The following is a 19,075-nucleotide window of genomic DNA, read 5'->3' on the forward strand; positions in this document are numbered from 1 at the left end:
TCTAGTAAGCTTCTGAAGTTTGATCCTAGATTTTAATGCATGCATAAGCAAACTGTGGAAAGGAAGCAGATGTTAAGAGAACTGCAATTAAAAATAGTCAGAGATGATTCTCAGTTTGCCTGTAGTTTCCTTGTCCCTCTATGCACAGTATAACCCCCACTCCAGAATTCATTCAACTGATAAGACACCATTTGAAACAAAAAAATAATTTAAAAGGAATTGAAATTTCAATCACTATTCTGGAGGCAGGTGGGGTGAGGTCAGGAAGCATCCCCTGACCTTTTCCACATGACATGTCCCTGGCAGGGATGCCAGGCAGCCAGCCAGCCGCGCTGCACCTCTGCCACCGGAAAACTCCGCGGCACGTGCAGAATTACGCAGCGGGTCCTGCCGGAGCTGCTTCCCACTGAAACACAGCCAGCCCTACAGATTCATACCTTCGGAGCACCTGGGGAGGGAAGAGAGAGGGTAACAAAGAGCCAGGCTGCTGCAGATACCTGCCACAGGAAAAGAAGGGCTGCGGCAGGAAGAGAACCCGGCGGGGTCACAGCCATAGAGCCGAGCGCGGCCGGGCTGGCAGAGCCCCCCCTAGCCGGCTCCGGGACCCCCGCCACCACAGGCACAGGGCACCTTCCCGTCTGGGAATGGCCACAGAGTCCCTCTGGGGAGAGGGAGAGCACGAGCTCAGCAGATTGAGTGTCTGAGGCTTCCCTGAGCCGTGCTGAACACTTGAAAAGATTATTTTTAATCTAGTCTAAGGGTAATACAGTGGAGATGGTGATGGGAGTTTTTAAAGGCAAATCCCAAACAAGCTCCAGTACACGTAAAAAACCAGGCATTTCCCAGCTCCTTGTGGCTCCCTACAGTCTGTTCAAGAAATACAGTTTTACCTTGCATCTCACACATCTTCAATTTTTAAGTGTCAGGACAGAAGATTTAGGCACGTGCTGCTCCCCTTTCATTTCTGCGTTTTAAGAATTCTGGACAATTCACCAGAAATCACAGGGAGCAGTTCAGCATGGAAGTTTATCGTCCCTTTCTATCACCAGGTTTTTCTGATATTCCTGGGCTTTTGGAATATTCACAGGCCAATTCCAAACAAATCTTATATTTTCCATACCCACCCATCATGCACACAGAATCTGCACACTGTTACCAACATATATTGGGCCAAGATGAATCTGTCAAACACACAGGAAGTCACAGTAAGCATTATTTTTTTCTGGAACACTGGTGGGTTTAATCTATATCTACAAAAATCACAGTGGGATCCAAGCCCTTCTCCCATTCACCCACAAAATCATGGTTTGAGAAGGAAGCAGCTCCGCACGTGAAGGTTTCACCTTGCAATCTCAGAATCCCAGACTGGTTTGGGTTGGAAGGGACCTTAAAGACCATCTCGTTTCAAACCCTGCCATGGGCAGGGACACCTTCCACTATCCCAGACTGCTCCAAGCCCCATCTAACCTGGCCTTGGACACTGCCAGGGATCATGGGGCAGCCACAGCTTCTCTGGGCATCCTGTGCCAGGGTTCACTACGCTCACAGGGAAGAATTTCTCCCTAATATTTGTTATTAACAACAAATTTCCTTGCAATGGTCTTTGCAAAGATACAAGATTTTGATGTGCTGATCTTTGGGCTTTGCAAATTAAGAAACACACACAGACACAAACCACACAGCAAGCAAACAAACCAAGACATCCATAAGAAAGACTTTCTTTTCAAACAAAGATCTTCTTCCCTCAAAACCTCACGCTGGCTCTGTGCTGAACTTCTCTGCTGCTGGTAAGACACAAACAACCACTAAAGCTGGGATTCTGCTTACACTAAGGCTGTAAATAAGCTGAAATAAAAATAATTCCAGTTTCTCACAGCATAAGGCAGGAAAACTAAACGGAAATTACAAGGATGTAAAAATCTCCAAGATCAAAGCAGGGTCTGTGTGACAATATGTATGTTTATGCTGTGATGCTCAGTAGCTACTTACTCCAAACCAAGTGTTTCAGTTCAGTTACATATTTTAGCTGATTCCACAAGCAGGCCAGCACTGCCCAGATCACAAATGTGTACTTTTGGCCAAAGCTTTCAAAAGTATGGCTAGTGAGAAGATTACGTTCCGCAAGGCATGAAATCCCCATAATTCCATTTATCTCAGAAGCTCATTAAGAGAGAGCCATCACCGTGGCTTTTAGGGAAAGCCAGTCCATGGAATACAACTAAGAAGTACCAAGGGTGACAACCCAGGGTGGAGGAGCAGCACTAGGAAGATCACTCAGGAAGATCTCAGGAAGATCACTCTACTCAGTGTCTCTTCCAGTAAGATGATTAACTATGTTAGTAATTAGTTGCTACTAGCTGTATTACTAATAGGAGGAAAAAAACCCCAACCCACTGTAAATTAAATTTTAAAGAGAATGAACTGTCTGAAACTGAAGTTCTCTGCTTGTCATTAGAATCTGTCCTCAATTAAGGAATCCACAAGGTGGTTTTGTGCACAAATTGGGAAAATTTACAACTGTAGCACCTTTTGCTTATTGACAAATACAGTAGGACCATCTCCTGCCCAGCCTGGTTTGTGTTCCCAGCCCCACACTAGTGATTTGGCTCAGCTCCATCAGGTGCTGCAAGTCCTTTCCCTTCTCCTAAGAGTTCAGTGCCAGCAGCAACTGATGGTGCAAATGGCAGAGCCTGGATGCACATCCAATTCTCTCTATTGCAGTATTTCTGTCCTTAAAGAGATAAAATATCGACTTCATTCTTCAAAGTACCTTCCTAACTCTGGCTTCCTTTTTGCCTTTTCCACAATTAAACACAATAAAATCCTGTTAACAGTCTGCATTAACTGTATTTCATAAAGCTTTCTGAGCAAACAGCACCATTTAAAGATGAATTTCAATACAGATGAAATATTTTCATGTACTCTCAACCCTTTTGAGAAATATCAAGATTCACAAAAGTACAAAAATAAGTTATTAAAAAAATAATAATGAAAAAGGAAGTACTCCAAAATGTCTCCTGTGGGAATAACTCTGTATAGTTGTGCTAATTCTGTTTCAAGTTCTTCTCACCTAAATTTAGACAACTAAACATTAGTTTATTAGGCTAATGATTCAGGTTTCCTCTCTTTCCAAAGGAAATTAAGGAATTCTGGCAGCCGCAATTTATCCTGCCCTGGGACTGTGGACTAGCTCTCAAAACAGAAAAGTATCAAATGTAGAATTAAAATCTTGGCTTTGTCACCAAAAATCTGATGTATTAAACTTTAGTTACAACAGCAATTGGTTATAATACACTTTTTACTAAGAAATTCAAAGTCATTAGACACAAAACACTTTAAAACTATCCAATGTAGAGGTAACCCCTATAATACTTCAAGCTACTTTTAAAATTAAACAAATTTATCTATAGCAGTAGGAAACATGGTAACGAAAATTAAAGACATTACCATCATTCTTCAATCAGTAGTTACAAAAAGGACAGACACATCACATAATTTTTGGATCAATACCAATTTGGTAAAGCAAGTTACAGTCTCTTGAACTTTTTGTTTCCCTTGCAATTTCTGAGGAGCACTTCCAGAGGAAAAGAGAATGGCACTACAGGCAGAACACAGGCTAAGAGGATGGACACTGAGAGCACCCCCAATTCTGCTGACATGTCCTCAATGAAATATTCTCTGCTGCAGAAACCTTCTTTGAAGAGTTTAGATCATCCCAGAGAAAAAGTGTTACAAGCAACAGCACGGTGAGGTCCAAGAGCTCTTAGGCCTTTACCATGCTTATGGAATGGATGATGGAAATCATCTGAACCGAGACAGTCATTGACAGAAAACCTTGACATTCGGGAGAGAAAACTTCCTGTAAGACTTTTTTAGGGAAAGGCCAACATCAGTTGGAATGTCTGGAAAGAATGATGGGACACAAGAGTCATCAATGACAGAATCACAGGATAGTTTGGATTGGAAAGGACCTTAAAGATCATCCAGTTCCAACCCCAAATGAGAGAAAAGTTGAGATAACCACTTCAAGAACATTGCGAGTGATTTCAGAATTAAATTCCACAATCCTAATCATGCAAAGGGCCTTGAAGTGGGCACAAAGAGATGACTTAACTTTCTGTATTTTACACAACGTGAAAAGTCTTAACGTAAATGCCTGAGATCCATTATGCCCATTTTTTGAAAGAGAATTCAAAGATTCTGACATCAAAACATCCTTTGAGAAGTGCACAAGCCTTGGCAGAGAAATGTTTTCATCAACTTTGTACCATTCTGGAGTAATTCAGCAACAAAACTTTCTAAATGAGATGATCTCCTTCAATTCTCAGTTGCAGTCATGCAATACTAAAAATCTTTTGCAAACACCTGTTTTATTGATGTGGACACCCAAGTGTTCACCTGTTCACACCAAATTAATTTCCGAGAGAGAGCCCAAGTGTCAAATTTCAGCACAGCCCAAACTGTCTTGTCTAGCCCAAGGGGTTATAGAGAACGGTTATAAATAAATCAACATTCCAGTCAAAACAATTAACTGTTCAAGACAATGATATTATACACAAATTAAAGTTGAATTGCCATAAATATTTTTATAAACTACATAAGAACATACTAGCAGACACCTTTCAAGTTAATATTGATCTTATGTAGCAAATTTGAAAGTTAAATATGCTAAATGTTTTCCTTAGCATATACAACAGTTTTGATTTAGGGGAGAAATTAACCTGCTCTAAAACAATTCAGCTACAAAAACTTACCAAAAACTATTAAAAATCAAATTATACAAACTTCTGTCAGTCTTAGACTGGCAAAAACTTTATTCCTTAGTTTGTTGCTCATTCATGGATTGAGTTAAAAGATGGTGACCGCTTATCCATGGGATTTGCAACATGCCAGTTTCAGTGTGTGCTTCTGGAATAATTGCAGAAGATTCTAATACTGAAAAGAACAATTCTGAAAACACCACCAATTGCTAAGCTCCTGTCTGAAGAAGTCATTAAATTAGTCTTTATTTCCTCCACACAAAGGAAAATAATTTTTATAAGAAATGCTTGTTATGCCTTAGGCACAAGACTTGGAAGAGTCCAAAATCATGACCTCCTGTAGAATGGGAACTGGCCCACTATGGGGAAGAGAACTGGAATGTGCAGGTCTTCTGTGACCTCATTAATTATTAGGAGATCTCTGTGTGCTGGATTTACAATTTGCTAATCTCACTCTTCACAGGCTCCATCAGCCTTGTGAGCAGCCCAGGATTCACTTCTCCCCACGTTCCTCAAGAACATCTTGGCACAAAACTGGCTTTGGGATGATGCCTCACTGGCAAGTTGTGTTTCCTCTTTCCTAACTTACCTGCCCAGGGCAACATCACTTTCCTGGATCATTCCTAAATTTTACTGAAGAAGTTCTCTGCTTCAGCAGGAGCAGAGAACGTTGTCAATGCCAACAGCATGGGAAGCTTTCCATAACCTACAGGGAGGGACATGTGGAGCAATAACTGATGGCGACTTCCAGACTTGGCACCCAGGGAATAATTAGCCAACAGACAGAGAAATTATTTTTCCTGATACCAATGAAGATGATATTGACTGGATGATACTTGTTATTCCTCAGTGGATAACTGACAAGCTTGAGAAGAAAAAAGGCAATGTTCTCTTTTTTCTCTCAGGTGACACCCAGGTAACTCTACAGATAAATGGAGCACGTCAAGGCAATGAGCACAGAGACCACAGACATTAGGACAGACTGCACAACCTCTGAGCAACCTGCTCCAACACTTGACTGTCCTCATGGTGTAAAAGTGTTTCCTTATGTCCACTAACACTTCAGTCACTGGCAATGAAGTTTAATTCAAGATTTCTCAAGTTACCGTTCTACATGCAGCCACTTCCCTTCAAATTTCTTGCAGCTAGCCAATATTTGATTCCCCCAAAGACCTGCATGTTTATGTACTATCTGTGAGCAATTCCACAAAATTCCTGGAGCCTGTAAATAAAGTGTTTGAAAGACACAGGTCTGAGAAAATCACAGATGATGTTCATTCCCTAGCTGCAGAGTAGTCAGACATCTACACAACTCACCCAGTGATACCCTGGGAGGTCATGTTCTGATTGGTAACAATTAGATTCAGTGTAATCACAAGTTTCAAGTTCCCTGATACGAATCCAGCAATTAAACTTCTCTCTCATGCACCACTGGAAAACTTGAGCTTCTGCTCTTGTCTTTCCCAAGACTGGAGAATGGGAAAGCTTCTTCACCTTTGGGAAAAGGGAACCGGACAGCTCAGTCTTGTAGTGGGCTACGGACTCTTCCACCCATGCACAAATGTGACGTAACCTCATTCCTGGCAGGAAGCTTTCAACCAAACACTACATGTGTGCAAGAAAGAGGACTGGACTCGTAGCAAGATTATTTTCATCACTGCTTAAAACATTCACCCGTAGTTCCTTCACAGCTACAAAATATCGGCCACAAGGAACCTTCCACTGGTTTAAGAGATTAAGTAACTCTTCAAGTAAAGTGGGACTTGACCATCTTGGAGGTGTTTTCCAACCTTAAGGTTTCTGTGATTCCAAATAGATGAGTACGGACATGTGCTTACATACCAAGAGGTGACAATGATGGCCCAAGTTGTGTCAATGAAGGACCAAGAGCTGGGATGTGCATGGCTAAAGGTACTGGCACAAGGGTTACAGGGAAGTCCTAAAAGGGCCATGGCTAATGGAAATCACACAAGGGTTACAGGCAAGTCCTGGGATGGCCATGGCTAACAGAAGTCACACGACGGTTACAGCCTGAGCACCCAAGAACTGGATGGTGCTGCCATCTTGACTCACTCTGGCCTGATATGGACAACTGAAATAAAGAGGAGCAGCAAGGACATCGTGCTTTAAACAAGGAGACGGACGATAACGACAGCTCCTGGTTAGCTGCAAGTTTATTATTTAAGTGATGCCAAGACGCTCATGGCGATGATGCCTGGACACTGTCCTGGGGGAGAGGAAGCTGAAGGGCCCCGAGGCCGGAGGGACAGCGCTGCCGGCCTGGGGCCAGGCAGCTCGTGCGGCTCGGTGTCCCCGGGACCCCCGGCGGGGCCGCGCCTCGCCCGCCGCATCCCGCCCCCGCCCGCGCCCCCCGCGCCCCCCCACTCACCCTGCCGCGGGGGCCGGGCCCCTCCTCCTTGGCCTCCGCCATGTTGCGCCCCCCCTCAGCTGTCCCAGCCCGGGGCGAGGGGCCGGGGGTCACTCCCTCTCAGCCTCCCCCGCGCTCCGGGGGGCGGCGGCTCCGGGGGGCTCCGCGGCGCGGCGGGCAGGGCTGAGGGGGGGCCCGGCGGCTCCGCGAGGGCGGCGGGGGGGGAGGCGTCGGACCCACCAGGCCGCGGCCGCTGCTCCCGGAGCTGCCCCAACCAGCCCAGCGCGGGGCCGCTCCGCGCATGCGTCGCGCGCCTGCGCGCGCCCGCGCAGGCGCGGCGGGGCTCGGCGGGGCCGCGGGGTCGGGGGTGCCCCCGGGGCGGGGGGGGGGGGGGGGACGCTCCGGGATCCCGCGGCGGGAGCGGCCCGGGAGCTGCGCGACCGTCACGGGGCTTCCCGTGGCGACAGCGGGGAGGTGACCTTGTGGTGTAGCTGGCGGAGCTGTCGCGATGGCGGCAGGTGGTCGGTGGTTTCTTGGCTCCTCACACGCCGGCGGGCTGAGGGCCCGCGCAGCACGGCCAGGCCACAGCACCGCCCTCACGGCCCCCATGGCGCCCACCTCACCTGTTCTGCTTCTTGTGCCTCTGCTGCGTCATTCATTTTGAATTGAGTAATTTTTTACTGAATTTTAACATTTGTTGGTACTGTTGTAAAATGTAGAATATGTAAAAATTTTCTTAAGGATGTTCTGTAGTGTTTGATCTGTGTGTGCTTTCAAGCCTCATCAACAAGAAGGGAGATTTTATCCGTGCAACAAATAGCATCTCACAAGCTCTAAGTGATGTCCAGGTGTTAGAAAAACAAGTTGTTGGTAGAGTTGCCTTGTTAAGGTTTAGGCCTGGACATGCTTCATGATCTCAGACCTAGAGGGAGTTTAACAAAGCTTGGGGAGAAGGATGTACCACTGATGGTGGACACAGGGAATGCACAATTGATGGGCCACAAAGACATCTGGCAGAACTGCCAAGATAAGGAAGAAACTAATATACCCAACCTGGCAATTGTGCTGAATCAACTCCAACTGGGTAAAGGGTAATTCTGGCAGGGGGAGGTCACAACTGCCAACTCCTGGACCACTGACCCAAGAAACCACCAACCCAAAAGAGGAGAAACACCAAGCATGACACTAATTATCATGAGAAGCAAGAGGATCATTAACCAATAGAAGATAGAACACTAATTAAAAGGGAACTATGTAACTTCTATCCAATGAACACTGATGGCTTAGTAAGAAAATATTTGAAACTATGTGTGAGATACAGGTTGTTTAATTTTTTTATTGTGAGCAATGTCGGACATTCCCAGCACCCACAAGTTGATAAGGACAATGTGTTCCTGTCTCTTTAATAATTAAATAATTTATCTGCTAATTAAAACTTGGTCTTAAAGGAAATCTCCACTTCTCAGTTTATCAGATTTGCACAATTAAAGGCTGGTGCTAAGCAGCAGCTGCATTTCAGTGGTGACTGAAATGATCCTTTTGTAAACACTGTCCTTCAGCTGGCCTGAAATGCTGGATACAGAATATTGGGATTCATTTAGGAAATCCTGTCAGGTCTCTCTTAGAAATCATGGCATTCCAAGGACAGAGAGATAATGAATGTGATAATTTAATAATGCTTTTCACGTATGCAATAATCCTCATCCTCAAATCTAAATTAAAAGAATCCTTATCCTGAAGTCTAAAATAATTCTAGTTGATTAGTCGTTTTGTAAAAGTTCTCAAAGTATTTGAAGTTTTTTAATGGCAAAAGATGTTACATGTGGACTGTGAGCCTAATGTGAAATTTTATAGTAATTTAAAAACAATTTTCTCTTTAGATAGCTACAAATTAAAAGAATGAATATTTTAATCTTTTTTAAATGCAAACAAAATACAGTAGCAATAAAAAAATTAATAGGGATTTATATTTAATTTTTTTAAGAATTAGGAATTCTAGAATATTCTCAATATCGGCCGCACATTTCAGGGTTCCCCAGGTGCTGTACACAAAAGGCCACTGTGAACACACAGGTGTCCCAAAAGCATCTGGGTCACAGCACACATATGCTGTGGACCAGCTGAAAATGCACAGATTTCTGAATGGGATTTTCTAGGAAGACAGAAAATAGAGAAATAAATTTACTACATAATAAATATAATAAAGAATAAATATTTTTCAATTTAACAAAAACGTTGAGAAATTCAAGTATGAGGAAGACCTTAAAAGACAAGTTTGGTTTAGGAATTAAGGTCTAGGAAAATAAACTCGCTGTTTCTTTTTGCCCTCTGGTTTCTGAGGCATTGCAAAGGCTGCCTTCACGTTTTCAGGCTAAAGTTTAGAAACTGTGTGTGTTTTTGTGTTGACTAAACCTCTGTTTTCAAGTAATCCCAATGCCAAATGTGCAGCCACTCAGGATAACCTCAGATATCATGAGAGCTCCAGTGGCTGGCATCACAAGACTCAATGAAACTACTGTAACTTCTTGGGGCTACGTTGTAAATTTCCATAGTATCATATAAAATGAACTTGTTCAAGCATTCTAATGGGAACAGACATCTTTGTGTCATTGCGTGGTTCTCCTACGTAGACTAGGGAGTGATGGAAATATCTGATCTTTCAACATCCAACAGAAAATGCTTTCAGACCACTATACAAAGTTGTACTAGTTTGAAAACAAAGTAGTGGGAGACACCAAGTCAGAATAACAATACGAAAACAAAATAAAGGCAGAAAACACTGGTTCAAACTGACAGTCAAGATACAACCTGAGTCCCTGTTAGTCAGGGTGGTGGTAGCAGTCTGGTAGAATGGTGGCTGCAGTCCTCTGAAGCCGTGATCCTGTAGAAAAGGGTCTGCTCTTCCTCAGAAGGTCCAGTGGTGGCTGTGTAGCTCCTGTCCTCTGGAAATCCAGTGGAAAGGTTGTCTCTGGTGTTCAGAATCTCAGGTTATATCCACGCTGGGATGCTTGGTTCCTCCCTCTGGGTGGAGCATCTCACAATGGGGTAATGAGTCATGAGGCCAAGTGTTGATTAGGCTCATTAACAGAAGGTAGTCCGGAGGGAGTTATCTGTGAGTCATGCGGCAGGACAATGATGGGCCATTAACAGAAAGATAGTCTGGGGGGAAGGAAGCAAGGAAACACTGCCCCACCTGATTTCAACAGCTCATGAGGACGGTAATAGAATACATTGCAACCCAGGACAAAAGTATTCTGTGAGAAATAGATCCTGTCACTAGAACAGGTCATAAATCAGCTGTGTGCTGTTGAAATCTCTGCCTGCTGCAGGTTTGCTGATGCTGATGCTGTGATGGACAGACGAGGAGGTGACAGTGAGAGCCACCATTTAAAACCAGACCGACCCCGATGTGGTCTGAGACATCCTAGCCCGTTCTCTGTAGGGTGTTGGAAGCAGAGCAGGACATTCTTCAGCTTGTTCAGACCTGGCTTACTCTTGACTCTTGGGTGTTGTTGGCTCAGCATTGGGGAGACCTGATTGTGGCTTTCCAGTACCTGAAGAGGACAACAGGAAAGATGGAGAGAGACCTGGAGTGACAGGACAAGGGGAAATAGCTTCCCACTGCCAGAGGCCAGGGTTAGATGGAATATTTGGAAGGAATTTTTCCCTGTGAGGGTCGGGAGGCCCTGGCACAGGATGCCTAGGGAAGCCGTGGCTGTCCCTGGATCCCTGGCAGTGTCCAAGGCCAGGTTGGATGGGGCTTGGAGCAACCTGGGATAGTGGAAGGTGTCCCTGCCCGTGGCAGGGTCTGGAACAAGATGGTCTTTAAGGTCCCTTCCAACCCAAACTATTCCATGATTCTGTGATTCTACATGAACTGTCTGTGTACTAATGTGGCTAAAAAAGACACTGCAGAATACATAGATAATGTGGTGATGACTCCTGCAGAACAGACCAAGATAAATGCCTGGATAAGGCAGGAAAAAGATAAGATTATTCCACACTATTGTTTTTGAATTGCTTTTTAATTCACCCCTAGAGTGCCCATATTCCAATCTGCTGCGCAATCCTGCGTGAGACTATTCCTCTTTAAACCAGTGACATTTAAAAAGAAACCATGAAACCCCCTCCACATGCAGGCTGCAGTTCAGTGAACTGGATGAATGATCTTTGCACATCCCCACGGGCATGCACAGCTGAATATAGATCACCCAGAAAACCTGCCAGCCGTACGGAGTAAGGCTGGGCACTCCTGAAAACCTGCCAGCCCTGTGGGTTGGGGCTGGGCACTCCTGCCTCTGCTCCAGTGCAGGGTCTCTGCAGAGAATTCCAGCTGCAGGTGGAACAGCCCTGCTGTGTGTTTTGGGCCAAACAGGAATTAATAACAACAAATAATCTTGTTTTCTTTCCAGTGAGCATCCAAATAGGACAGCTTTGGGAGATGGGCGGAGGAAAACATGGCTGTTGCAGATGTTGTACCCGCAAAGAATCATGAAATTGTTAATGTTGGAAAATACCCCTAAGATCACCAAGTCCAACCATCAACCCAGTACCACCACCACATTCACCACTAAACCATGGGCACTTCTTTGTCCTTGTTGTCACAGACTGAGAAGGGATGTGTAGATGAGCAGCTAGTGGCCTTTTCTGTCCCAGAGATGGGCAAAACTGTGGACACCTCTTAATTTTAGGTGCTCGCATACTGCCAACTCTTCCGAGGCAGGGCTGTAATGCTGTAAGAAAATACAGAGAATATTTCAGTGGAAAAACAATTGCAGTGGTGTCTCCCGTTGGGCCCTGAGCAGAGGGGGCAGACCTGGGGGCAGTGAGGACGTGGGTTTGTGTCCCAGCTCAGGGGCTGCTCTGGCTTTGTCCCTCCACATGCTGGGTAGGATTTGCGTTTCCCTGGCGCTGGTGATGTCAGGGGCTGCCAGGACAAAGGGGAACAGGAGGCTTGGAAACAACAAGGATCAAGGAAAGAGAAAAGCCAAGTTTTTAAAAGCAAACGCTTAGTCATAGAGACGTAGACGCAGGAGGGCTGGCAGGGGCCTATTTCCATCCTGAAACTCCCCCTCATTCCCAGACTTGCTCTGGCTGTGTTTGCTGTTGAGATAACATCCCCTTCCCCCACCACCCACAGACAACTGAAGGAGCAGCCGTTGAAAAAGGAAAAAAAAAAAGGCAGTTGCCTTGCTCTGCCTGCAGGAGAAATGTCAGGAAGTGTCTGGTGGTGGGTGGGATGAAAGGAGGAAGCTGAACTCTAAAGAGAATATTCTAGCTCTGCTCGTGCAAACAAATGCCCCTCTGTATTGTGCTTGATAAGAACATCCAGGAGCAGGTCCTCCTGCGTGCAGGAGCGTGGAGTAACTTATGCACCTCTGAGGGATTTATTTGTACACACTGCATTACCCACAACACTCCATGAACTGGACGGGAAAAGATGGAAACAGCTCAGGAAAAGCACAAGCATCATCAATAATTAATAGTGCCTTCTTTTTAATACGAATGATCCAATATTAATTATGAAGTTAATTTCTGTTTGGATGGTTTGTGCATGTGTATGAAATTTGGACCAGGATTTGAGTTCAGTGCAATCATGCTTTTATTCTAATTACAATAATTATAAATCTATTTTGCATCCTCTTTTTAAGTCTCAATAACACAGGCTTTTGTTTCCAAACATGCCAGACAGCAGTTTTTGCACACCAAATATGGCAGCTCTTAGCTCCTCAAAGTGAATCTGGTTATAAATACAAAAGAAATTGGTTTGATTCATTGTCACTGTGCAAATGTAAAAATAAACCCCAAACACAGGTCAAGATAAGTACTTTGGATTTCTTAAGTCACAGAGTCACCAGGGAGGAAGGAACTTAATTGCACACATCATGAAATATTTAAACAGACAGTGACCAACATACAGATGTGGGATGCAGACTTTTATAGCTAATTCTGTGTTACAAACAGCTGATGCTGCTCTGCGTCAGGGGCTCTGTGTTTTTCTTACTCTGGAGCCTTAAAAATCATCAGTGCACAATTTTGAAGCTTTTTTTTTTTTTGTACTGGGTGATCTGTTGGGAAAAATTCTACAGCAGAAGAACAAAACCCAGACAGAGAACTGAGTTTCTTATTTAACTGTAGACCATCAGCTTGATGCCCTCTTGGGACATGAGTGCATCTCATCCACAGCTGGCAGGTGGAGGTTGCCATAAGAGCAAGCAGAACATTTCTCTTTGTTGCACTTGTTTTTCTTATACAGTCATTATCTATTTTCCAGCTATATTTGTGACTTGCTTGTGCTACCAGGACAGATTTATTGGAAAGTTTTTCTACCAGAAATCCAGTTTATAGCTACAGAAGTTTTGTAGCAGGTTCATGGCAGATTCTTCTGTTGAAGCAGAAGAGAGGAAATGTGAGTTTTCTCTTTGCTTTTGGGTCTTTCCTTTTATTTTTCTATCTGCTCTTGTCTCCCTGAAGAAAATCCAAACTCCTACCCCAAGTAAACCTCTTCCTTGTGACAACCCCATTGTCCTTTGGCAGTGGGAGAGTTCATGCTGGCACCAAGCTGTGCCCTCTGAGCCCCTGGAGTAAGACGGGGTGAGATCAGTAAAACCTGCACGAGACATTTCAGACTGCTTGCAGGCTCTGCTAGACATTGTTATACTGTGATGTTTAGAGAATATTTGCCATAATAAGATGCCAAAACTAATTTTCAAAAAGGGAACTGTTAGACTTTTGCAAAATCTGATGGTGCTCAAGGTCTGGGATAGGTGTCAGGTTGTCAGACCAGTAATCCCCTGCGAAGTCTCTTCAAGTGCCTGATGCTACAGCAGGATTAATTTTATCTTTCTCTTCTAAGAGTCACTGAAGAATGACACAAATAACCTCTGGAGTTCTTGGGCCATTTGCGTTGTTTGGAGACCTCCTCTCAAATCGTTATTGGGAATTACTGCCCACTCACAAACTCTGGTTGCTGCTTTTTAATATCATCCTGAATTAATGCTGTGACTACATCACTTTTTCCAACTGCAGAATAAAACTGTTTATTTTAATATTTCCACCATTTTTGTGTTATGAAAAAAGAATGGTTTTAATTTTCTGTTCCCCTTTTTGTGTGAGTTTTTCATTTGGAAATAGCAATGGATTAAAAAATATATATACAGAGAAGATATTGCCAGGCTTTAGATTTTTGAGAAAGTCATGGCAGCCTGATGAAATACAGCATTGTGAGTCTACTCCCTTCTGCCCCACTGACATTCTGTGCGTAGCCAAACATTAACCAGAGCTCAGCTCAGAACTGCTGGGATTTTGCAGAGTTGATGTATCTGTTTCCCTGTCTCTCTGTGAGATGGAAGAACAGGATTCTCTGTAACAGTTACATCCCATTCTTGCCACATATTTATTGTCACAGATAATAATAATAAAACCAGACTGGTTTGGATTGGAAGAGACCTTAAAGCCCATCCAATTCCACTCCCTGCCATGGGCAGGGACATCTCCCACTATCCCAGGTTGCTCCAAGCCCCATCCAACCTGGCCTTGGACACTTCCAGGGATGGGGCAGCCACAGCCTCTCTGGGCAACCTGTGCCCACCCCCACAAGCGAGAATTTCTTCCATATATCAAACTCAATTTCCCCTCTTCAGTGGGAAGCCATTCCCCCTTGTCCCGTTCCTGATGCAGAGTCCCTCTCCAGCTTTCCTAGAGGCCCCTGCAGATTCTGGAAGGTGCTGTGAAGTCTCCAAACAACCTTCTCTTCTTCAGCTGAACAGCCCCAGCTCTCCCAGGCTGTCTCCACAGGGAAGGTGCTCCAGTCCCTTTATTAAGTTCATGTCCCTCCTCTAGATTTGCTCCACCACTTTCATGTTCCCCTTAGGTTGGGGGCACCAAAACTGCATGCAGTATTCCAGGGCAGTCTGACCAGAGAGGAGAAGAGGGAGAGAATCCCCTTCCTCAACCCGCTGGCCTTGCTCCTTTGGATGCAGCCCAGAGGACAGCTGGCTTTCTGGGCTGCATCTAAAGGACCATGGCCAGTAGGTGACAAAACACAACAGTTTTAAATTCTCTTAATTGAAGAAATACAAAATCAAATTCTTTATGGTAGAAAACCATAGAAAATTAGATTCTCTTCATAGATGACATGGATACTGTTAACTGTAGGGCAGTGGGATAAACTCTAGTTACGTCTATCTCATTTCTCTCCACAGCTCAAGGACATGTCTGGATTGACAGCTTTGTCGTACAACTGTGCTGAGTGTTCCCGCATAGCAGTGAGCATCCTTAACTCCAGTTAACATCACTGGGAATGGAGGGCTCTTGCAGCCTCTTGGAAGACAGTCTTGGCATGCTCAACTGTCCAAGGATCACTCTGCCCATTGGCAGTGCAGCTACTGCTGAGAGAGGAGACACAGGCAGCAAGAGAAGGGAAAGACCAGTTTATCCAGATGGTATGATCTTGTCAAGTCACAGAACTTCCCAATCTCAGAGCTCTCTATTTTTAAGCCTATAGGCATATTTGTCATGGTATAGAGGGAAAACCTGTTGGAGAGCAGATTTAATCTGTGTTCAAGGAGAGGTGAAAACAGTGCTGGAGGGAGAGGAGAACCCTCATCACTGAGTGCCCAGGAAAGCTGCTGTGAGCTGAAGAGCCACTGCAGCAGCTCTTGGCCACTCCTGCCATCCTGCCTCAGCTTTGGGTACCAGGTGATGCTGTTGGCATTTTGCTTCTTCTTTTATTCTAGCAAAGATGATATTTCTTCATGACACCGTGGTGAGTTTCAGAATGACGAAATGTTCTGCAGGAATCCCTATTCTTCCAAGGCAGGTTTATCCCCGTGCTCCACAGACTCGGTTTAGGAGAGCCTGCAGCAGGGCAAGGACTCTGCACCTTCTGGATGCCTCCCTGCTCTGCTCTCCCTTCCCACTCCTCTCTTTGCTTCCTGATTCTTAAAATTCCTGAGCGCCTCTGGTTCTGGGACATACTGGAATTTGTGCACACAGCCCTTAAACTGTTTTCTTCTTGGTCAAAATTGTCCAGGGAGTGCCTAGGGAGTGCAGACACGGCATCTCCTCACAACATTTAATTGCTTCTTCAGTGAAAAGGGATGTTAGTGAGATTTGTGTTTGTTTGTACTTGGGACACTTACAGAACCTCATGGGGTAATTATTCCTAATTAGCAGCTTGGACACACGCTGCTCCTTCCTCCTACAATCTGCAATTAATAATACAGAGATAATTCAGATTTCTCCTTGCCAGTCTTGTGTTTATGTTTATAAGAGGAGGAAACAGTTTAGGAAAAAAATTATCTAAATCAATCACCTGCTGAGCTCCACACAGGGATTACCTGAGGATTATCCTGTGCTCGTGGCAGCTGAGACATTCAGAACTTTGGGCACCTCTGTGTCAGCCTGATTCCTTCTGTCATATTCCTCTAAGGCTGCTACAGGTCTTTTCCTTATTAGTTACGGACTGCTTCTTACCATGGCTTAATTCAATTTCTAGATCAGTTGCACAGTATGAAAAATCTTCAGAAGTAGTAACACTAGTGTTATTTTTAAATAGATTAATATTTTGAGGGCGAGAAAGGTCTGGAGTTCTTCTGCTTTTGCTTCTCTCAATGGCCCCTATTAAACTGAACTAATGTACGTATACACTGAACACCCCGATAAATAGATCAATGTGAAGGATGGAGAAATACTTCAACTCCTACCCCAGGTGTCACAGAGAATTTTCAGTCTCAGATGTGTTTGTTTACAGTGGAACATACTGGGGATAACATCCCAAGCTTTCTTCCTCTGTGTTTGTTTTTATATGAAACCAGCAAGCTGCCCAGCATGAACACTTACAAAACAGGTGATTGTTAACAGAGGTTGTTTTTACTTCAAGTCCTGCTCAGGCACCAGTTTTTCTTTGATTTGAAGACCAGGATAAACACTCATATTGCAGTTGCAAAACGTGGACTCTTACCCTGGCCTCTACTAGATCTGGAGAAATTCAAAGACACTTTGTGGACTTCAGATAAATTCTACGGATTTTTGTTGTACAGATTTTTTCATAGAGTCATAGAATCACAGAATATCTCAAGTTAGAAGCAACCCAGAGGGATCATCGAGTCCAATTCCTGGTCCTGCCCAGACACCCCAACAATCCCACCCTGTGCCTGGGAGCATTGTACAAATGCTCCTGGAGCTCTGGCAGCCTTGGGGCAGTGACCATTCCCTGGGGAGCCTGGCCAGTGCCCCACCTGCCTCTGGGGGAAGAACTTTTCCTAATAATCAACCTAACATCCCCCTGTCACAACTCCAGCCCTTCCCTTGGTCCTGTCCCCGGTCACACAGAGCAGAGATCAGAGCTGCCCCTCCCTTCTTCTGTTCTGATTTTTGTCATGCAGATTTTTGCAGAATTAGGAGTAGAATTATACTCTTTATTTCCTTTGAAGAAAGATAAAAATTTGTAGCTCCCTAAAATACAGTTCACTTATACTTAAGACACAACAAAGGCAAACTCAACCCTTTTCCACTCAATATTACTTGTTTCCTGAAGAGATAGAACCAGACGTGACAGCACGGCAATGCCAGTTGTTTGTGTGTGGTAAGAGCCAGTCCCAAATTTGTTCTTGCAGTGATTTAACCTCTGAGACACCTCGTGGTGGAAATACTCACTGCCGGCAGCAGGGCCACGGCCAGAATCCATTTTAAAACAACGTGGAGTTTCCATTCTGCAGTGCTTGGAAGTGGCTGAAGTCCCACAGCCATTACACCACTGATTCGGGGCCAGGATCAATCTGTGGCTCCTTTTTGTTTAAAAAATATAAAGCCATAGGGAATTTTTTGTTGTTGTTGTTGCTCTCCTGCAAGGAAAGCCTGGGAGAATTGGGATTGCTCAGCTTGCAGAAAATAAGACTTTGGGAAGACCTAATTCTTTCCAGTACCTGAAGGAGCTGGCAAGAAAGATGGAGAGAGACAATTTACAAGAGCCTGGAGTGACAGGACAAAGGGGAATGGATTCCCACTGCCAGAGGGCAGGGCTAGGTGGATATGGGGAAGGAATTGTTCCCTGTGAGGGTGGGGAGGCCCTGGCACAGGGTGCCCAGAGCAGCTGTGGCTGCCCCTGGATCCCTGGCAGTGTCCAAGGCCAGGCTGGGCAGGGCTTGGAGTCACCTGGGATAGGTGTCCCTGCCCATGGTAGGGGCTGGAATAGGATGGGCTTTAAGGTCCCTTCCAACCCAAACTATTCATGATTCAATGAAGAATGAAACTGGCCTTTGACCTCCCCAGGGTATCAGAAATATTTATGAGATTGATGATGTTGTATCACAGCACTGCCACAGCTCCAGGTCTGTGCAATTAACATGGGACTTTCCCTTGGGTTTCTCACGGGGTTTGTTTTTTGTATTTTTCAGACCTGAAACTGAATGTGAAACATCCTTGGGAGCTTGAGAGGGGGATGGACTGACACACTGGTGAAGGGAAGGTATAAAAACGTCGTGCTGGAATCACGTTGTGTCTCCCGCGCGGCACTGCTGAAACCAGGGACACTGAAGAGATGGAATGTGCTTTTGGCCTGTTTTCTGTAATGGAACATGGAGTGTCGGGACTGCAACCACTATGGACTTGGGTACAGCTGCTTTATTTTTCACCTCAGAACGCACCGGGTACATTTTGGGAAATTTCCGTCGATTTTGTTCGCACCAAGCCTTGTCCTGCATTCCCAGGGAGTCTGGAAACCGCGGATCGCTGTTCCCAGGGGTTTTTTTGGCGCTTCCCTGCCCGATTTTTCACACAAAAGAGTGAACGTGACCCTCCATGTTGGCGCCGGGGCTCCACTACCACCCTTGAATGCATAAATCGGACATTTTTTATCTCAGATTGGGTTTCAAAGCAGAAGCGAAGGCTCCGGCCGCGCTGAAGCAGCGAACTGTAATTGAAATTACGTTTATTTGACATTTTT

General features: G+C 44.8%; 1 protein-coding gene across 7 annotated transcripts in view; it reads right to left on the reverse strand.

The window, feature by feature from the left end:
* ZMYM4 (zinc finger MYM-type containing 4) overlaps positions 1 to 7,420 on the reverse strand; it is a 39,639-nt gene extending 32,219 nt beyond the window's left edge. For 5 of the 7 annotated variants that reach the window (XM_048326951.1, XM_048326950.1, XM_048326948.1 and 2 more), the window contains exon 1: positions 7,150 to 7,290. In XM_048326951.1, coding sequence (XP_048182908.1) covers positions 7,150 to 7,191 — 42 coding nt within the window. In that variant the 5' untranslated portion in view covers positions 7,192 to 7,290. Of the gene's footprint in view, positions 1 to 7,149; positions 7,293 to 7,368 lie in introns of those variants that run through there. The other 2 variants (XM_048326946.1, XM_048326945.1) reach the window with 2 other exon arrangements.
* Positions 7,421 to 19,075: the final 11,655 nt, after the last annotated feature.

The sequence above is a fragment of the Corvus hawaiiensis genome, chromosome 23, assembly GCF_020740725.1.
Source record: "Corvus hawaiiensis isolate bCorHaw1 chromosome 23, bCorHaw1.pri.cur, whole genome shotgun sequence".
NCBI classification, from domain to species: Eukaryota; Metazoa; Chordata; class Aves; order Passeriformes; family Corvidae; genus Corvus; species Corvus hawaiiensis.